Source organism: Micropterus salmoides, unplaced genomic scaffold, assembly GCF_014851395.1.
Source record: "Micropterus salmoides isolate LMB-PRFRI ecotype aquatic unplaced genomic scaffold, ASM1485139v1 Ms_hic_scaffold_8, whole genome shotgun sequence".
NCBI lineage: Eukaryota > Metazoa > Chordata > Actinopteri > Centrarchiformes > Centrarchidae > Micropterus > Micropterus salmoides.
Genome location: NW_024044570.1, coordinates 8,345,899 through 8,360,404, shown reverse-complemented (window position 1 = coordinate 8,360,404; position 14,506 = coordinate 8,345,899). Strand labels below are relative to the sequence as shown.

The 14,506-nt window shown below is 37.4% G+C and overlaps 2 protein-coding genes across 2 annotated transcripts; one reads left to right on the top strand and one right to left on the bottom strand.

Annotated features, from left to right (window-relative positions):
* The first annotated feature begins 226 nt into the window (after positions 1-226).
* Positions 227-4,741, top strand: psma1 (proteasome 20S subunit alpha 1). The gene is given in 11 exon segments (XM_038706698.1): positions 227-336; positions 1,309-1,353; positions 1,467-1,568; positions 1,693-1,796; positions 1,902-1,990; positions 2,163-2,233; positions 2,396-2,525; positions 2,846-2,857; positions 2,860-2,924; positions 3,945-4,049; positions 4,452-4,741. Coding segments are annotated over 11 exon segments (789 nt in total). The 5' UTR covers positions 227-333; the 3' UTR covers positions 4,515-4,741.
* A 279-nt stretch (positions 4,742-5,020) lies between these two features.
* Positions 5,021-12,449, bottom strand: ric3b (RIC3 acetylcholine receptor chaperone b). Its single transcript, XM_038706697.1, has 6 exons — positions 12,173-12,449; positions 10,240-10,466; positions 9,466-9,544; positions 8,470-8,563; positions 7,703-7,833; positions 5,021-6,526 (listed from the first exon to the last, which is right to left on the bottom strand). The coding sequence occupies exons 1-6, from the start codon at positions 12,291-12,293 to the stop codon at positions 6,033-6,035; spliced, it is 1,146 nt and encodes a 381-aa protein (XP_038562625.1). The 5' UTR covers positions 12,294-12,449; the 3' UTR covers positions 5,021-6,032.
* Positions 12,450-14,506: the final 2,057 nt, after the last annotated feature.

Here is a 14,506-nt window from a genome sequence, read left to right as displayed (position 1 = left end):
TATATACATATAGCCTAAATCATTGCTGTCTTGATGATCGTATCTTTGATCTGAAGTGAAAATACATTTTAAAAAATGTAGAATTGCGTTCTACTTTATTGATAAATGTACTCGTTTTGATTATTCAGCTTTTTAAATTCATAAAATTAAATAACGACTAACCAACCAACTAACTAACAACCAGCTCGTTTAGCCAACCACAATGTCACTCAATCGATTACTGATTTGAAATCGGGGCTCCGCTGTTTTCCCTGACGTCGCGTCCAGGAAAATAAATCAAGTTAGGATCACAGTACAAGCGGCGGAGGAAATAAGAGACTTTGAAAGGCAGACATGGTAAGTCTGAATGAAATTTGACAGACATGGTTCTATTTAACATTATATAATATATCTACACAGTAAATACAACGCACAGTGTGTTCGTGTTGTATAATTTATTAGGAAACCTAGAAACCGGGGTGAATTTGCTCGCACGAAGCTAACATTAGCTAGCTAACTTTTGACTGCACTGTGAGTAAGCAAAACACCTTCAGTAACTGCTAACGTTAGCTGCGTGGATGTCAGCTAAATGACGTGAGTCCAAAGAAACTGTTCACGGCTAATACTTGTCGGGACTATAACACATGAAATAATCTTTACAATTAACCAAGTTTAAAGTGTCATAATAGCGTTGCTAATTAGTTTACTTTTTAGATAGTTTGCAGGCTGCCGCAACTTAGCTAGCAGGCGTTAGCCAGCATAGGCTGAGCTAGCATTAAATTGGAGTATCATGTCTTTTACTTTCGTTTTCCCTCAGCTCACCGGGCTTTGGCTTCAGGCTGATAACTTCTATTCTGAAGCCAAAACGTTATACCTCCAATCACTGGTCACTGTAACGATTCATCAAATGTTTGTACCGTCTTGATGTGTCCAATTAATGTTAGCTAGCTTTCTGCGGGACCAAGTTAAGTCAAATTGGAAACGTTACCCAGCGCTGAACATCACTATCAACAACATTGGCTAGTATGATGCTTGAGCTCGGTTGCATAATTCTCTTTGGTAACTTAAGTGGCAGTGCACAAAGCAGGGTTGATCAATTATTCAGTCGTTGCAGTAATTTAAAACCTGAGTCTAGAAAAGTCTTGGCTGTCAGTGTTAGCAGGCTCAGAGCTTTGTGTAGTCGGAGCTCAGAGTCTGTGAGAAGTAGTCTGTAGCTGAGGAATACCGCTGATAATGCAAGACAACTATGTAAGCTCAGCTCTTGTGTGATATATATAAGAATACTTTTTTTAATGTCACTTTCAAATGATGGCTTGTTTTTGTCTTTAGTTCCGCAATCAGTACGACAACGATGTGACGGTATGGAGCCCACAGGTAAGTCGTTGTTTGCTTTAACTTCTGTCTTTCTCTGACTTGAAGAAAATGAATGTCTGCGTCACTGACTTGCTGTAGCAAAATATCTATAATAATAATAATTATTGTTCCAGGGCCGTATTCATCAAATCGAGTATGCCATGGAGGCGGTGAAGCAGGGTTCTGCAACTGTAGGACTCAAATCCAAAACTCATGCAGTCCTGGTTGCACTAAAGGTAATTATTTAATGGAACATTTACATATATTGTATCGCACAACAAAGCATGGAGCAGTTCATTAGTGACAAAGGACAAGTATTTAATCATGCATGATTGTTGTCATGTTTTCGTGTTTCTGCAGAGAGCCCAGTCTGAACTGGCTGCCCACCAGAAGAAGATCCTCCATGTCGACAACCACATCGGCATCTCCATCGCTGGACTGACTGCTGATGCTAGACTGCTCTGGTAGGTCACAGCTACTTTGGTGGTCTGAATAAAGCTTTCCAAATGAACATGTGAATCAACAAATGTAATTGGACTTAAATTATACAAACACCCTCTCTCCCACAGTAATTTCATGCGTCAGGAGTGCTTGGACTCAAGATTTGTCTTCGACAGGCCCCTACCTGCGTCACGTCTCGTCTCTCTTATTGGCAGCAGTATCCTCACTATTATTTTGAAGCACTGTAGTAAAAATGTGGTGCTATATTTTATTTATAGATACATGTGTTTTATCAGTGGTTACTAGCCTGTTGTGTAATAAGTGTAACTGTAACTCTATGAAGTAAAATAATTTTGAATGGCAGCAAAAATCTTGAACTGAACCTTCAGAAACCCAAATCCCAACACAGAGGTATGGAAGGAGGCCCTATGGTGTTGGACTTCTAATTGCTGGCTATGATGTAAGTTTTCTCACGCAAATATTAACACTTGTATTTGTCTATAGTATCAAAGCTGCTTAAGTTCTTGTTCTCCTCTGCAAGAATAAATGCCTTTTTATAAGTTGGAATTTATAATTTGAACATAACTCAACTCTGTTTTTTTTTTTTTTTTGCGGCATCCAGGACATGGGACCTCACATCTTCCAGACCTGCCCATCAGCCAACTACTTTGACTGCAAAGCCATGTCCATCGGAGCACGCTCTCAGTCTGCACGAACCTACCTGGAGAGATGCATGGACAAGTTTCATGACTGTAAGAATGACTGAAATTTCTATCACTAGCCTTGTCCATTCATATTTCAAAGAAAGCAGTTTGAACTAAGAGCTTCACAGTGGCACATTTTGTAACTGAACATAAATGTTTTTGTATCTTTACAGGTCAGGTTTTAACTTTTTGTTTGGATTTTACATGTCCTAATTACAGTGTCATTATATTTAAATATTTTAGCCATCACCTCATCAGTATTCTTAGAGATCTCATTTAGCAAACCTATAGCTCAAACATGGACAGGCACCTATTGCTGACTGACAAATGGAAATGCTTACATTAAGAAAGTATTGTTTTGTTCTCAGGTAATCTGAACGATTGGTCCAACATGGCCTCCGTGCTCTCAGAGAAACCCTCCCCGCTGAGCAGGATCTTACTACCAAGGTACACAAACTCTCCACTCTTGTCTGACATGACAGTCTGCTACACAAATCCTAGTGCACAAAAGCAATTGTATTTGTCTTCATATGTGTCTTAAATGAGACTTGCACTTGACCTGCCTGTGATGAAACCTTAGTCTGTCCACCAAGACAGAAGTATGTTACTTAAGCCAGAGCATTATCCTAGGGTTGTAGGATAAAAAACAAAAATCTCAACCCCCTCCTATCAAAATATGGCCAAATGGCAATTTTGTGATTTTTCTTGTAAAATTAGTTTTTGCTCCTTCAATGTTATTGATAATTTCATTGCAATAGATGAAAGCAAACCTAAATGCATTCTAAGTAATTGTACAAGACTCAGTAAAACATTATCAAAGCCCAACCCTAGGTGGGATTGAGGATCTAAATCTTTACATTTATATTACATTTTACTCATTTATCCAAAACGACATACAATTACTCTGTATGTCAGAGGATGCATGTCACTCGAACAACTAGAACAGAGGTCACTATAGGCGGACCGCGGTCCGGATCTGGACCCAGCCGCCGCGCTCTCCGGACCGCCGACCTACAGCCCATTTATTATTGAGACTTACTACCTCGTGACGGAGCGTTTCTATTTTAAGCCGCGCAGCTTTTCTAGCATTTACTGTACTGGTTTAGAGGACCAGGAAACTCACAGACCAATCGCATGTGCTCCAATCGTCTCATGTGACGCTGCTCAGCCAATCAAATCTGTGCATACCGATGCTTGCGAGTCGAGTCCGCGAGATTCACCAGAGACGTTTTGGAAACACCCGAATTGAGGAGACGAAAGATAAAAGAGATTTCACATGACTTTTAATCAAGAATGTACAGATTTTTACATGTACATTCCTCCCACGGGCAGTTCAAAACCAGAATATCTCATAGATCTCCAATATGCTAGCTGGAGCTCACGTTTCTCACTGAACAACAGCAACATAAATCTTTTAAATATAATGGTATACTGGTCATTTCTTAGGTATATTTCTCATTCTTTCAGAATGTTTCTATTGGCATTGTGGGGAAGGACATGGAGTTTGTCATTTATGACGATGATGATGTCGCCCCGTTCCTGGAGGGACTGGAGGAGAGGCCACAGAGAAAGGTACTGCTACCGGTGCAAGGATTTTATGAAGTCCAGTTTGGACTTGCTGGGTTTAATTTGAGGAATGCATTATTAATTTTTTTGTTGTTGTTGTGCTGCACAGTGTGATTGATGTGATTAGTCCAAACTAGAACTCTTATCTTCTGAACACAGTTGGTTATTTTGCATTTGGCCACATTACACAGTTCGCACCTAGTAAGATTTAATTCCAGCTCTCACTTCAGTCATCACCACGGTAATTAACCAGTTGCATAGTGTTAATATGAATGTGAAATTTAGAGATGCATCTACTAAACAACTCAGATTTTCTATTTTAGATATTTTGTATTGTTGAACATTAATTTCAATGTTGGACAGACCCTGAAGTTTGTGTGCTAAACCAGTCTCCTGTTTGTGTCTCAGGTTGCCCAGCCGGCAGATGAACCCGCTGCTGGACCGGCATCTGATGAGCCAATGGAGCACTGAGGCAGTCCTGTCAATTTACTTCCTGTTATCAAAGGGGCTGGGCTCAAACCAACCTGACACTGCAACTCACCAGAGTACTAACTCTTAGAGGGGAAAGTTCTTGTTATGTGCCACTTGCTAAACTGTTAAATTCAAAATATTCTCTGCTGACATCAACCAATGTGATGTTGCTTTTGTATGAGTAAAGTGTACCATTATACAAGGAATAAACTCTTTTTTTGAATTTTGCTGCTGCTCTTAATGACAGTAGTTGTCTATTTAATACACATTTAGCTGACTTGGCTACAGTAAAAAAAAAAAAAAAATTCAATATCTACATGAGCAACATTGCAGGCAACAAACTAGGTAGTCTGAGGAGTCTGAGCCTCAGTTATGATTTTGTGACAATTCAGAGGAAAATAAATGAAACTGAAAGGCCTTGAAGAGGAATAAGTAAAACTCAAATGTTTTATTTAAGGTATTCACAGTATTTTAATTACTGATATGCATTCCAGGTGCGTTTCCAAAAAGTGAACAAACAAATTCAATTTATAAAAGAAAAATAATTAGATGCACAAAAGAGCAGGTTTGTTAAAAGCTTTAAATGTTACTGCCATAAAATCTCCACCAACACTGATAAGATTGGGGAAGTTTTTATGTTGAAAGGTCCCCGTTTCTTTAAATTAGTACAGGACATTTGTTGGATCTCTTTACACTTACGGGTGTTAAATGGAATTCAGATTATTGTCTGCAAAAATGTTCATCTAGGACTTAAGACTGCAGGAAGTTTAACATGATTGTACTTTGATTAGTGTTTTGTTAGTTCGGCACATTCTGACAAAGATGAGAAAAGGCACAACCACCCCAGTAAATTACAGTGAAGTGAAATCATTTCTCTTTTCCTTTGTCCTCATCTAAGCTGAAATAACTAATTTCTGCTTTTTGCTTTTCATTTACATATTTTAAAACCATCTTTAATTCAAGCATATAACACAAATTAATTTTACCTGAAATTGGGTTGATAAAAGGTCATGACACAAAATGTGAATTACTCAACAGAATTAAATAGTGGGTTTGTTCACAGACAGGGTGTCAAACATTTGAGCACACTTATTTAATCAAATCTTGACCTAGAGGAGTCCTGGAAGCATCACGATGTTAGCTTAAGTTTAAGTTAAAACATACTGAATTTATGCGTTAAGCAGCATTAATAATCATCATAGCTTGTGACCATTTTCTAAATGAGACCCTTGTTTTTCTTCTGTTAAATTTTGAGACCATGAACTATATATATTTTCCCTATACGTACGTAAACTATACGTGTTTATCAGCCAATGGATAAAGCTGATGTTAGTGATATAAAACTGTGCCCCGAACACACATTTTATCACTTATTCACTTCAAGTAAAGGTAAACAAAGCCGGCAACACATTTTCATGCATTCACCAACAATCGTGCTTCTGCCCACCTGATGGAAATTTAAAAAGAAGCTGTTCTCACAAACATTAGGTTTGAGTTTATATGCAGTCATGTTAGAAATCAGTGTGAGGCTTTCTTTGCTCTCCTCCTCTTGTTCCTCCGTCTGACCGCGCTGCAGGGTGTTTCTGTCTCCGTCGACCTGGTGAGGTCCTCCATCTTCTCCTGCTCCATCGTGGACGTCATCTTCAGTGTGAGCTCCAGCTCCTTCAGGACTCCAGCCAGCTCCTCCTCTGGTACACCCAGATCGATCTTACCCCCTCCCTCCTTGTGTTCATGCACGTCCACCCTCTCACTTGCGCCTAAATCACCCTCTGGCCTCACATCCTCTTCACTTACTGCTGTAACGTCCGATTCTCTCACTTCGTCTTCATTCAGAGCCTCTGCTTCCTCAGCCTCTCCTCCACCTGTAACATTGTCAGGATTGTTTTGCAGGTCGGTGCCATCAGCTTGTGTCCTCTCAGCCTGTGTCTCGGTCTGTGGACTGTGGTGCTCCTGACTGTGCTGACAACAGCAGCGGGAATGTTCCCAGTACTGCTGAGGCTCGTCAGGATAATCTGCAGACAGAATTTAACAAGTCGTTAATAGATCAGCATTTCCTTGATCAACCAACTTTGCTATGCTGGAAGTGTATATCAAAAATCCATTGCCTGATTTAATCTAGCAACTGAGCACAGTGTAATCAATATTTGCCCAGTTGTACTAATACCATGTTTGGAGTCCTGACACAAGAACTTATAATACCAAAAACAACATTTTAAATCTGAACATAACCAGAAACAGAAAATCAGACTATGGTTTTGTGCACTTAAATTTTCCAGTATTACTGCGGAACTGAAATTTGTTTTTGGCCCACTAATTAAATCATGTGTACTATTAATTTACTAGTATTTTAAGCTGGTTTCCTGCCATCCAGTAGCCACTGGTTCATGCAAATTCAGAATCAAAATGAATCACTTAGTACATGCTTAGTAATAGTGTTTGTTTGTTTGTTTTTTAGTTTAGAGAGGTTTGGTGCATGATTTTAAATTTTGCTTCACATTATTCTCTTTATCTACCACTTTTTAAAATATTTTTATAGTATATATATAAGAAAAAAAGATTGTTTACATTTTGAATTACCTTGTCATTTGCCAGTGCCATCATCATCATTTCAAGCAAGTGTTATTTGTTAAAAAAGTCAGAAAGTTAACCATTACAAAGAGCAGCATTTTGCTTTAAATTTTTGTAGAAAGTTACATTATTTTATTGCATGGAAACTTTGAGATCTCTTCCTAGTTGAAATGCTTTCAAACAGCATGGAGATTGAATATTTGAGTGTTTGCTGCAGAAAAGCATTGCACTGAAAAATCAAACCCAAAAGACAAAACCATGATAATAATAATAATGTGAATTTTGTTCTTTGAGCATCAAAAACGTTACCATTAGATAGTGGAATTAACCACAGGCGCCATTTGTTTTTTGGTTCATTAAAGTGCAAAAAAAAAGAAGGTTTCTGCTCACAACTACATTACCACACAAAACATTACCGGTTGTTTAAAGTTATGTTTCATACTGTAATAATATGAAAGGAAACACTATTCTAAAAGGGACTAAAACATGCAAAGTCTCTCGTGATCCTCTAAAGTGGTGATATAACAGTATTTTAAAATAAATTGTGTTGTTTCTGTGGGTAAAATCTAATTCTTATTTCATGTTACATTATAAATTTACCACTGTGAACATACATGTACCTTCCCAGTCATCCTGGGTCTTCTTCTCTGCAGCCACGTTGTCCACCAGCTGGCCCTCCTGCATCACACGAGTTATTTCCGTCAGCTGCAGCAGGAGGCTCTCCTCCTGATCCGCCGTCACCCCCTTCACCCTGCAGCACACACAGAAAACTAAACTATCCAGCACATCTGCTATTCCTGAACCGTGGAGCATTTTAGTGTCTAATAACTAATGTTGTGAGTCAGACCGATCTAACTGTTTCCCTTATTCTTCCTTACATTTACATTTAACCCTAATCAGCCGTACATTTCTTTGCTATACTAATATACTGATCATTTGATTGAATTTAGGACTCTGTCAGAACAAACAAGATGCTTCATTTTTTTACGTAACATTACGTAGAACAGATTAACGTTATGATTAATTAAAGATGATTATAAAACTCTCAAAAGAATAAATACTTTCAAACATCCTAATTACAGCCTACCAAACAAGTAGTACACTTTTTAAATGCTTAACTAATAAGATTGTAGAAAACGCAACCCAGTCATTGAAGATAACACGTGCAAGTGTTAAAACAACCCACATTCAGTAATCATCATTATAGAAAAGGGAGAGAACAAATTGCAGAACAACATGACGAAAGGAAATGATCTCTGCATTAATATTTTACTTCAAGGGAGTGTCATGTTTGTTGATGATGATTGCACACGTAATTAAATTTAACAAATAAACAAATAAGTTCAACCAAACAAGTCATTCCTGTCAGGAAAAGGCACACACCCACCTGTCAGGACTGTGGTGGGCGTTGGAAACTATATTCTCCATCACCAACTCCGTTTCCCTCAGTTTCTCCTGCAGCTGAGCCAACTCAAAGTCAGCTGGAGAGAAAAAGGGAAAAGAAAGAAAGTTTAAACACAATCTGAGCTCAGAGTAGACAAAAATCGACCACCGCACAAAAGCATAGGCGGTTACAATCATTTGGGAAATGTACAGTTCTTGTTTTCACAGACTGGGTGGCTTGCAGTTCATCTTACTGTACGGTGCTTTATGGGAATCAATATGCCAGAAAATAACTAACATTAATCTATTTCTCATTACGTTAATGCACTAGATGAACGTCAGCTATAGATATTTCTGAGACTGGATGTGATTTAATGCAGATGTGACACTCAGAGAGGTAGAGAAAAGCTTTTATTAATTTAAAGGAAATGTTCATTGATGGGTTTTTATTCATGTGATTGACATTTTTTCCACTTGCCCAATAACTCCTGTATGTGACTTTTTTTACATCAAAACTTGCCAAGCGTGACAACACTGTGCTGTAGCAGAGTATGCTAAGAAATTTAGGAAAATACAGTATCTCACAAAAGTGAGCACACCCCTCACATGTTTGTAAATATTTCATTATATCTTTTCATGTGACAACACTGAAGAAATTACACTATGATACAATATAAAGTAGTGAGTGTACAGCTTGTATAACAGTGCTGTCCCCTCAAAATAACACATCACACAGCCATTAATGTCTAAACCAAAGTGTCATTTCTTCAGTGTTGTCGTATGTGAGGGGTGTGCTCACTTTTGTGAGATACTGTAAGTGCATGTAATAAGTCTATTCAAACACTAAATAAACAAGAGCTAAATGCATCAGAGGGCTTCGGTGCAAGTGCCTTTTCATTAAAGAAATGAGAATGGAGTAAGTGTTTAAGGTTGCTAAATGCTAAAAGAATGGCTATAATTGATGTTGAATGATGCCATAGACTGTATAAAAAATACTCACTGATCTTTCTCTTCATGTTCTCAGACCGTACCGAAGGAAACCTGCTCTCCGGTGGCTTGCTGTTCCCTTTAGATGTGATCTAACAGGGAGACAAGAACATTGTTGAAACAAATCCCACAGCAGAGTGTCAAACCACTTGCAAACAGCTAGTATCACAGTATTATTAAAGTAATCTGTTCATTATTTTTTTCTTTATGGTTTCATTACATACTGCAATTTAAAAGACTTTACCAGATTTTACTTTGAATCAGGGCTGGGTATCCTTTTAAATTTGTTTATAGTGGCACCAATACAATCCCTGCCTTTAACACAAGTAGCTAAAAATAATTCTCTACAATTGGAATTTGTTTATTTAAATCATTAAATGTCTGATCATATAATTAATCAAGAACAAGAAAAAGAAACATTTATCAAGATTACAACTCTGACCATTCAACATTGCCAGCTTTTGGTACTTGACAGTTTTTGATAGTCAGTGCTGCAGACACATTTCTGTCTGTAGCAAAACAGTACTGAAGATCAATACCCAGTATTGTATTTTTAAGGAATAGTTTGACATTTGGGAAATAAGCTTATTTGCTCTCTTGCTGAGAGTTAAATAAGATCGATACCACTCTCAAAACTGAATGATAAATATTAAATCTACCACTGTCAGATGGTTAGCTTAGCTTAGCACAAAGACTGGAAACGGGGGAATATTGCTAGCCTGGCTCTACTATTCTGTCTATACAGTTTATCATTCAGAAGCTGTGCGTTGAGTCTCCAGTGTTTCACCTTAAAAAGTATGTAGAGGATGTAGAGTAAGATCCCAAAGCCGTACACAGGGATGATCTGTCCTGCTAGGTTGGATTTACCCCCGGTCCCTGCCCCCGTTCCTGCTCCCTTGGCCCTGGCTACAGCCTCAGAGTTGTGTGCTCTGGAGAAGCTAGAGCCTGCGGCCCTCTGACTTCGACCTTCCGGGGCCGTCTGACGGTGCATCATTGGAGGTAGGCGACCTGAACCTGCAGGGAGGGGAAGACACATGACAAGGAGGAGGAGGAGGTAGGAGGTATGGGAATATGATTGATCCACAACATAAATAACAGCAGAGTACAACACAATCTGAACTAGAAGTATGATTCATGTCCAGCAAGTTGTCACCAAACTTTTATATCTAAAATTACTGGTTTTGGTTAAAACCCGCAGTAACAAGTGCTTGTTTTATAATTTGTTTTTTTTGACTTGGTTGACAAATAATGAAATGTAAACACAAAGGCATGTTTTACCCAAAAAAAGACCATGAATGCTATTTACTGAGCATCATACCTGTGTGTGACATTGAGACTCATTTCCCTTTTTAAACAGAAACATTTGGCTCTTGTATTTCCTTATTTAAGTCTACAGCTTCTATTGACCATGTTGTATGTAATGTTAGAAACATCCTGTTACAATGACTACTAATGATTAAATCAACTGGAGCGATGACACTGGAGAAATTTAAAACAGTCAAATTAAAGTTCAAAAGTGGCCTTACAGGAGAAAAGATGCATCAACACTCAAGAGGCTTTTTAAAAGATGGATTATTGAAAAATGAATCTTCTTGCAATTTGATATGGTTAAAGAAGAAGAAGTTAAGTTTATAAAACAATCTGGACACACACCAATCTCATTTAGAGCTAAAACAATTAGTCAATCGACAGACATTTAGTCAACAATTATTTTACACTCAATAAATCTTTTAGGTCAAAGTTTCAGACAAAAACACAAAACATTCACTATAGTTACACCTTCTCAAATGTAAGGATTTCCTACTTTTATTTGCCTTGTGTGATAGTAAATTGAAAATCTTTCGGTTGGCCAAAACACAAGCAGTTTCAATGTGTCACTTTGATCTTTACAAAACTGTGATGGGCATTTTTCACTATTACTTGGCATTATCAATATGATCATTTTACTGAATGGTTACTTAGGGTACTAAGTGCACTAACATAATTTATGTCTGCTCACTTTCTTGAATATAAAAATTAAACACTGTATGGTGATGTATCAAAATATATAGGCCTACTATACTACTACTACTACAGTGCAGCAATAACTCTTACCTTTTGTACAAGTTATAATGTTCAGTTTTTGTTGAAACTGTTTTAGAGAGTTGTTCAGTTGTTCAAAACTATTATCTTTTAGGTAGTAGTTTGTTGTGTTGTTGTTGAATTATAGCGCATTATCTCCTGATTGGGACACTCGGGTATTTAACCTCTGTAGGGTTAAATAAGGTTAAGAGGTTAAATACCTGAGTTTCCTTACCAGTCAGTCAGAAGTAAAGAAGTCTCATGGCTGAGAGACGAAACTTCTTCGAGTATCTTCAACCAAGTCCATTTGCCCTTGACTTTAACCTTCCTTGGATAATACTAGCAGGTGTTTCGATTTTTTTTTGTAAAGGTAGGGTGCGTTAGTTTTACCTCGCTGTACCTAATAAATATTTATTTATAGCCTATTTTTTTTTTATATCTCAGGCTAATAAACCAAAAAAGGTGTCTCGGTGTATTTGGCGCCGTCTTCAGGGAGGAAAACGCAACTGAAAGGACGAAGACGCGGCTTTAAATACCAAAATACACCTCATATCACAATCTTAAAATATAGTAAATTATAGTCTTCAATGTGAAAAGCCACCGCATATCGATCTGAAGACATGTTAACGGATATACAGAAACAGTGAAGGGTGACGCACCCTCCGGCCGCTCAGCAGCATCCTTCCTCCCCCGTGATAACAGCAGCTTGGGAAGCAGGAGAGCGACGCAAAGCACGAGACACGTCGCAAGGGTCACCTTCTGAAATGTTGACATCGCCATACCGACGAGTAAACGGTCACCTTCCTGTGGGGAAAGAAAAACTGGAATATCTGTTATTATTATTATTATTATTATGGTGAGAAAGCAGAGGAGACGGAAGCTGCTCGATGTCGTTTGTCAACCATCGGTTGAAAGCTCCTTGTTGACTGGAGGAGCGGAAGTGCGCCGGCGCTGTAACTCGTGTGTTTCACCACTGGGTGGCGCCAAAGGGCCGTCTTAATGTTATTGTTTACGCTCTCCAGGCTGGGAATAGATTAAACAATATATATGTACTGCATTTAGAAAAAACTGTTTTGAAGAAATCTTCAATGCGTAAATATTTGAGCATTAAACACTTCATTTCCTGCATTGTGCCGAAATTTCTACACCAATTTCTGCATTTTATGGTGGAAATGTTTTGATTCATGTAAATGGAAAGATACAATTCAGGCGGCAGGTGACAATTAAAAATATAAACATAATGGAATACAATACAATAAGGCTCTTAGGCATTAGGTGTCTGCAGTTGCTTTCAGATTTGTTTCTCTTGCAAATCAACATTTTTCATTTGATATCATCCCTACTGAGTCAAAACACCTGCAGGCAGCTTTAGTCTTCCCTTCACCTTTGTTTTGTTCACAGGGAGAGAATGGAAAACTTGGCCAAAAGGAAACATTCTCAAGAAGTTGTTAAAGTTACTGGTGCATGCATGTTTTGGGGTCATTTTATAAGCAGTAGTTTTTTTCTAGCTTAAGTTACTTTTTTTAGACAATGCACATTTATTTCTTCTATATTTAAATTGCATTGCTTGTTTTCTTATTGTGCAAATAGGCTAAACCTTTCTCAACGCATTTTCATTTGTTATTTAACATTTCTCGTTGTAAGATATTTTTCTGAACATTTTTTACAAATGCTTTTAAAAAGTGATGAGGACAAAATCAGTCATTTTAAGTAGTGGTGGGAACGTGTCCCCATGTCCTATGCTTGCCTTGTTTCAGAAAGAAATTGTTATGTTATATCACAGTGGAACTGATTTGTAAATGACATTGACTTGGAAAAAAAGTCTGGATGCTTTCTCACAAATACTTGAGGGAACACTCACTACACTACACTACACTACATGGTTAAATTTAAAAGAGACGTAAATACAAACTGTTCTTTCTGTGAAGATAACCAAGAAATTGTTTTGCACCTTTTTTGGCATTGTTTACAAACCAGAAAATTCTGGCAAAACTTAGCAAAATGACCATATTTATAGAGATTTTGGATTGATGTGGCAGGATGTGGTATTTTGCTTTTATGAAAAGAAAGTAAGCACTTTATAATAAATGTATTTATTCTAATGGCAAAATTTCACGTTCATAAATGTAAATTCAGAAGTAAAAAACATAACTTATATAAATTTTATTTCTAAATCCAACAACGAAAAGGCTGTGGAAACTGTTAACATGTGGACCTCTAGGCCTATAAATATCCTTACGCAATATATACTACACTTGGCAATGTTATTGTTATTTATGTCTTTGACCTGTATACTGTTTTGTATAGGCCTATTTCTGCTTGTTCCATGTACACTATATTCCCCGTTTTGCAATAATGTTCTTTAAGTATTGCATTTCGAGGCGGTGGAAGAGGTATTCCGATCATTTATTCCGATAGTACCAATAAATTAATATGAATGTACTCCATTACAAGTAAAAGTCCTGCATTCAAAATGTTTCTTGAGGAAAGAATTGAAGTAGGCTGTTATCAGTAAATGTACTTGAAGTATCAAAGGAAAAGTACTTACTGCAGTAAAATGTCCCCTGTGACGTCTCATTAAATACTCTGTTACATTATTAGTAGATGTGTAGATGCACTATTTTACTGTTGTAGCTGCTGGAGGTAGAATTAGATTTAACAACTTTAAATACTTATTACTTATTATTTATTCACCCATCTACTGTACATCATTTTTGTATATAACCTTTGTTTTTGTGAGCATAAAGGTAGTAAATGGTAGATAGATCTACCTTGTAGACTACCATGTCCCTTGTTAGGTAGTTTAGTCTAGGGGTTAAATCTGAGGGACTGTGAGATCATTAATGGTAGATGAAATGAGAAAAGGCTCTGATATTATGATCATCTTCAACAATGTATTTTATATGCTTATCATACATTTTTAAAAATGTTAATTTGAAAAGTAACTAGTAGCTATAGCTGATCAGATAAAAGTTGTAGAGTAAGTAAAGTAC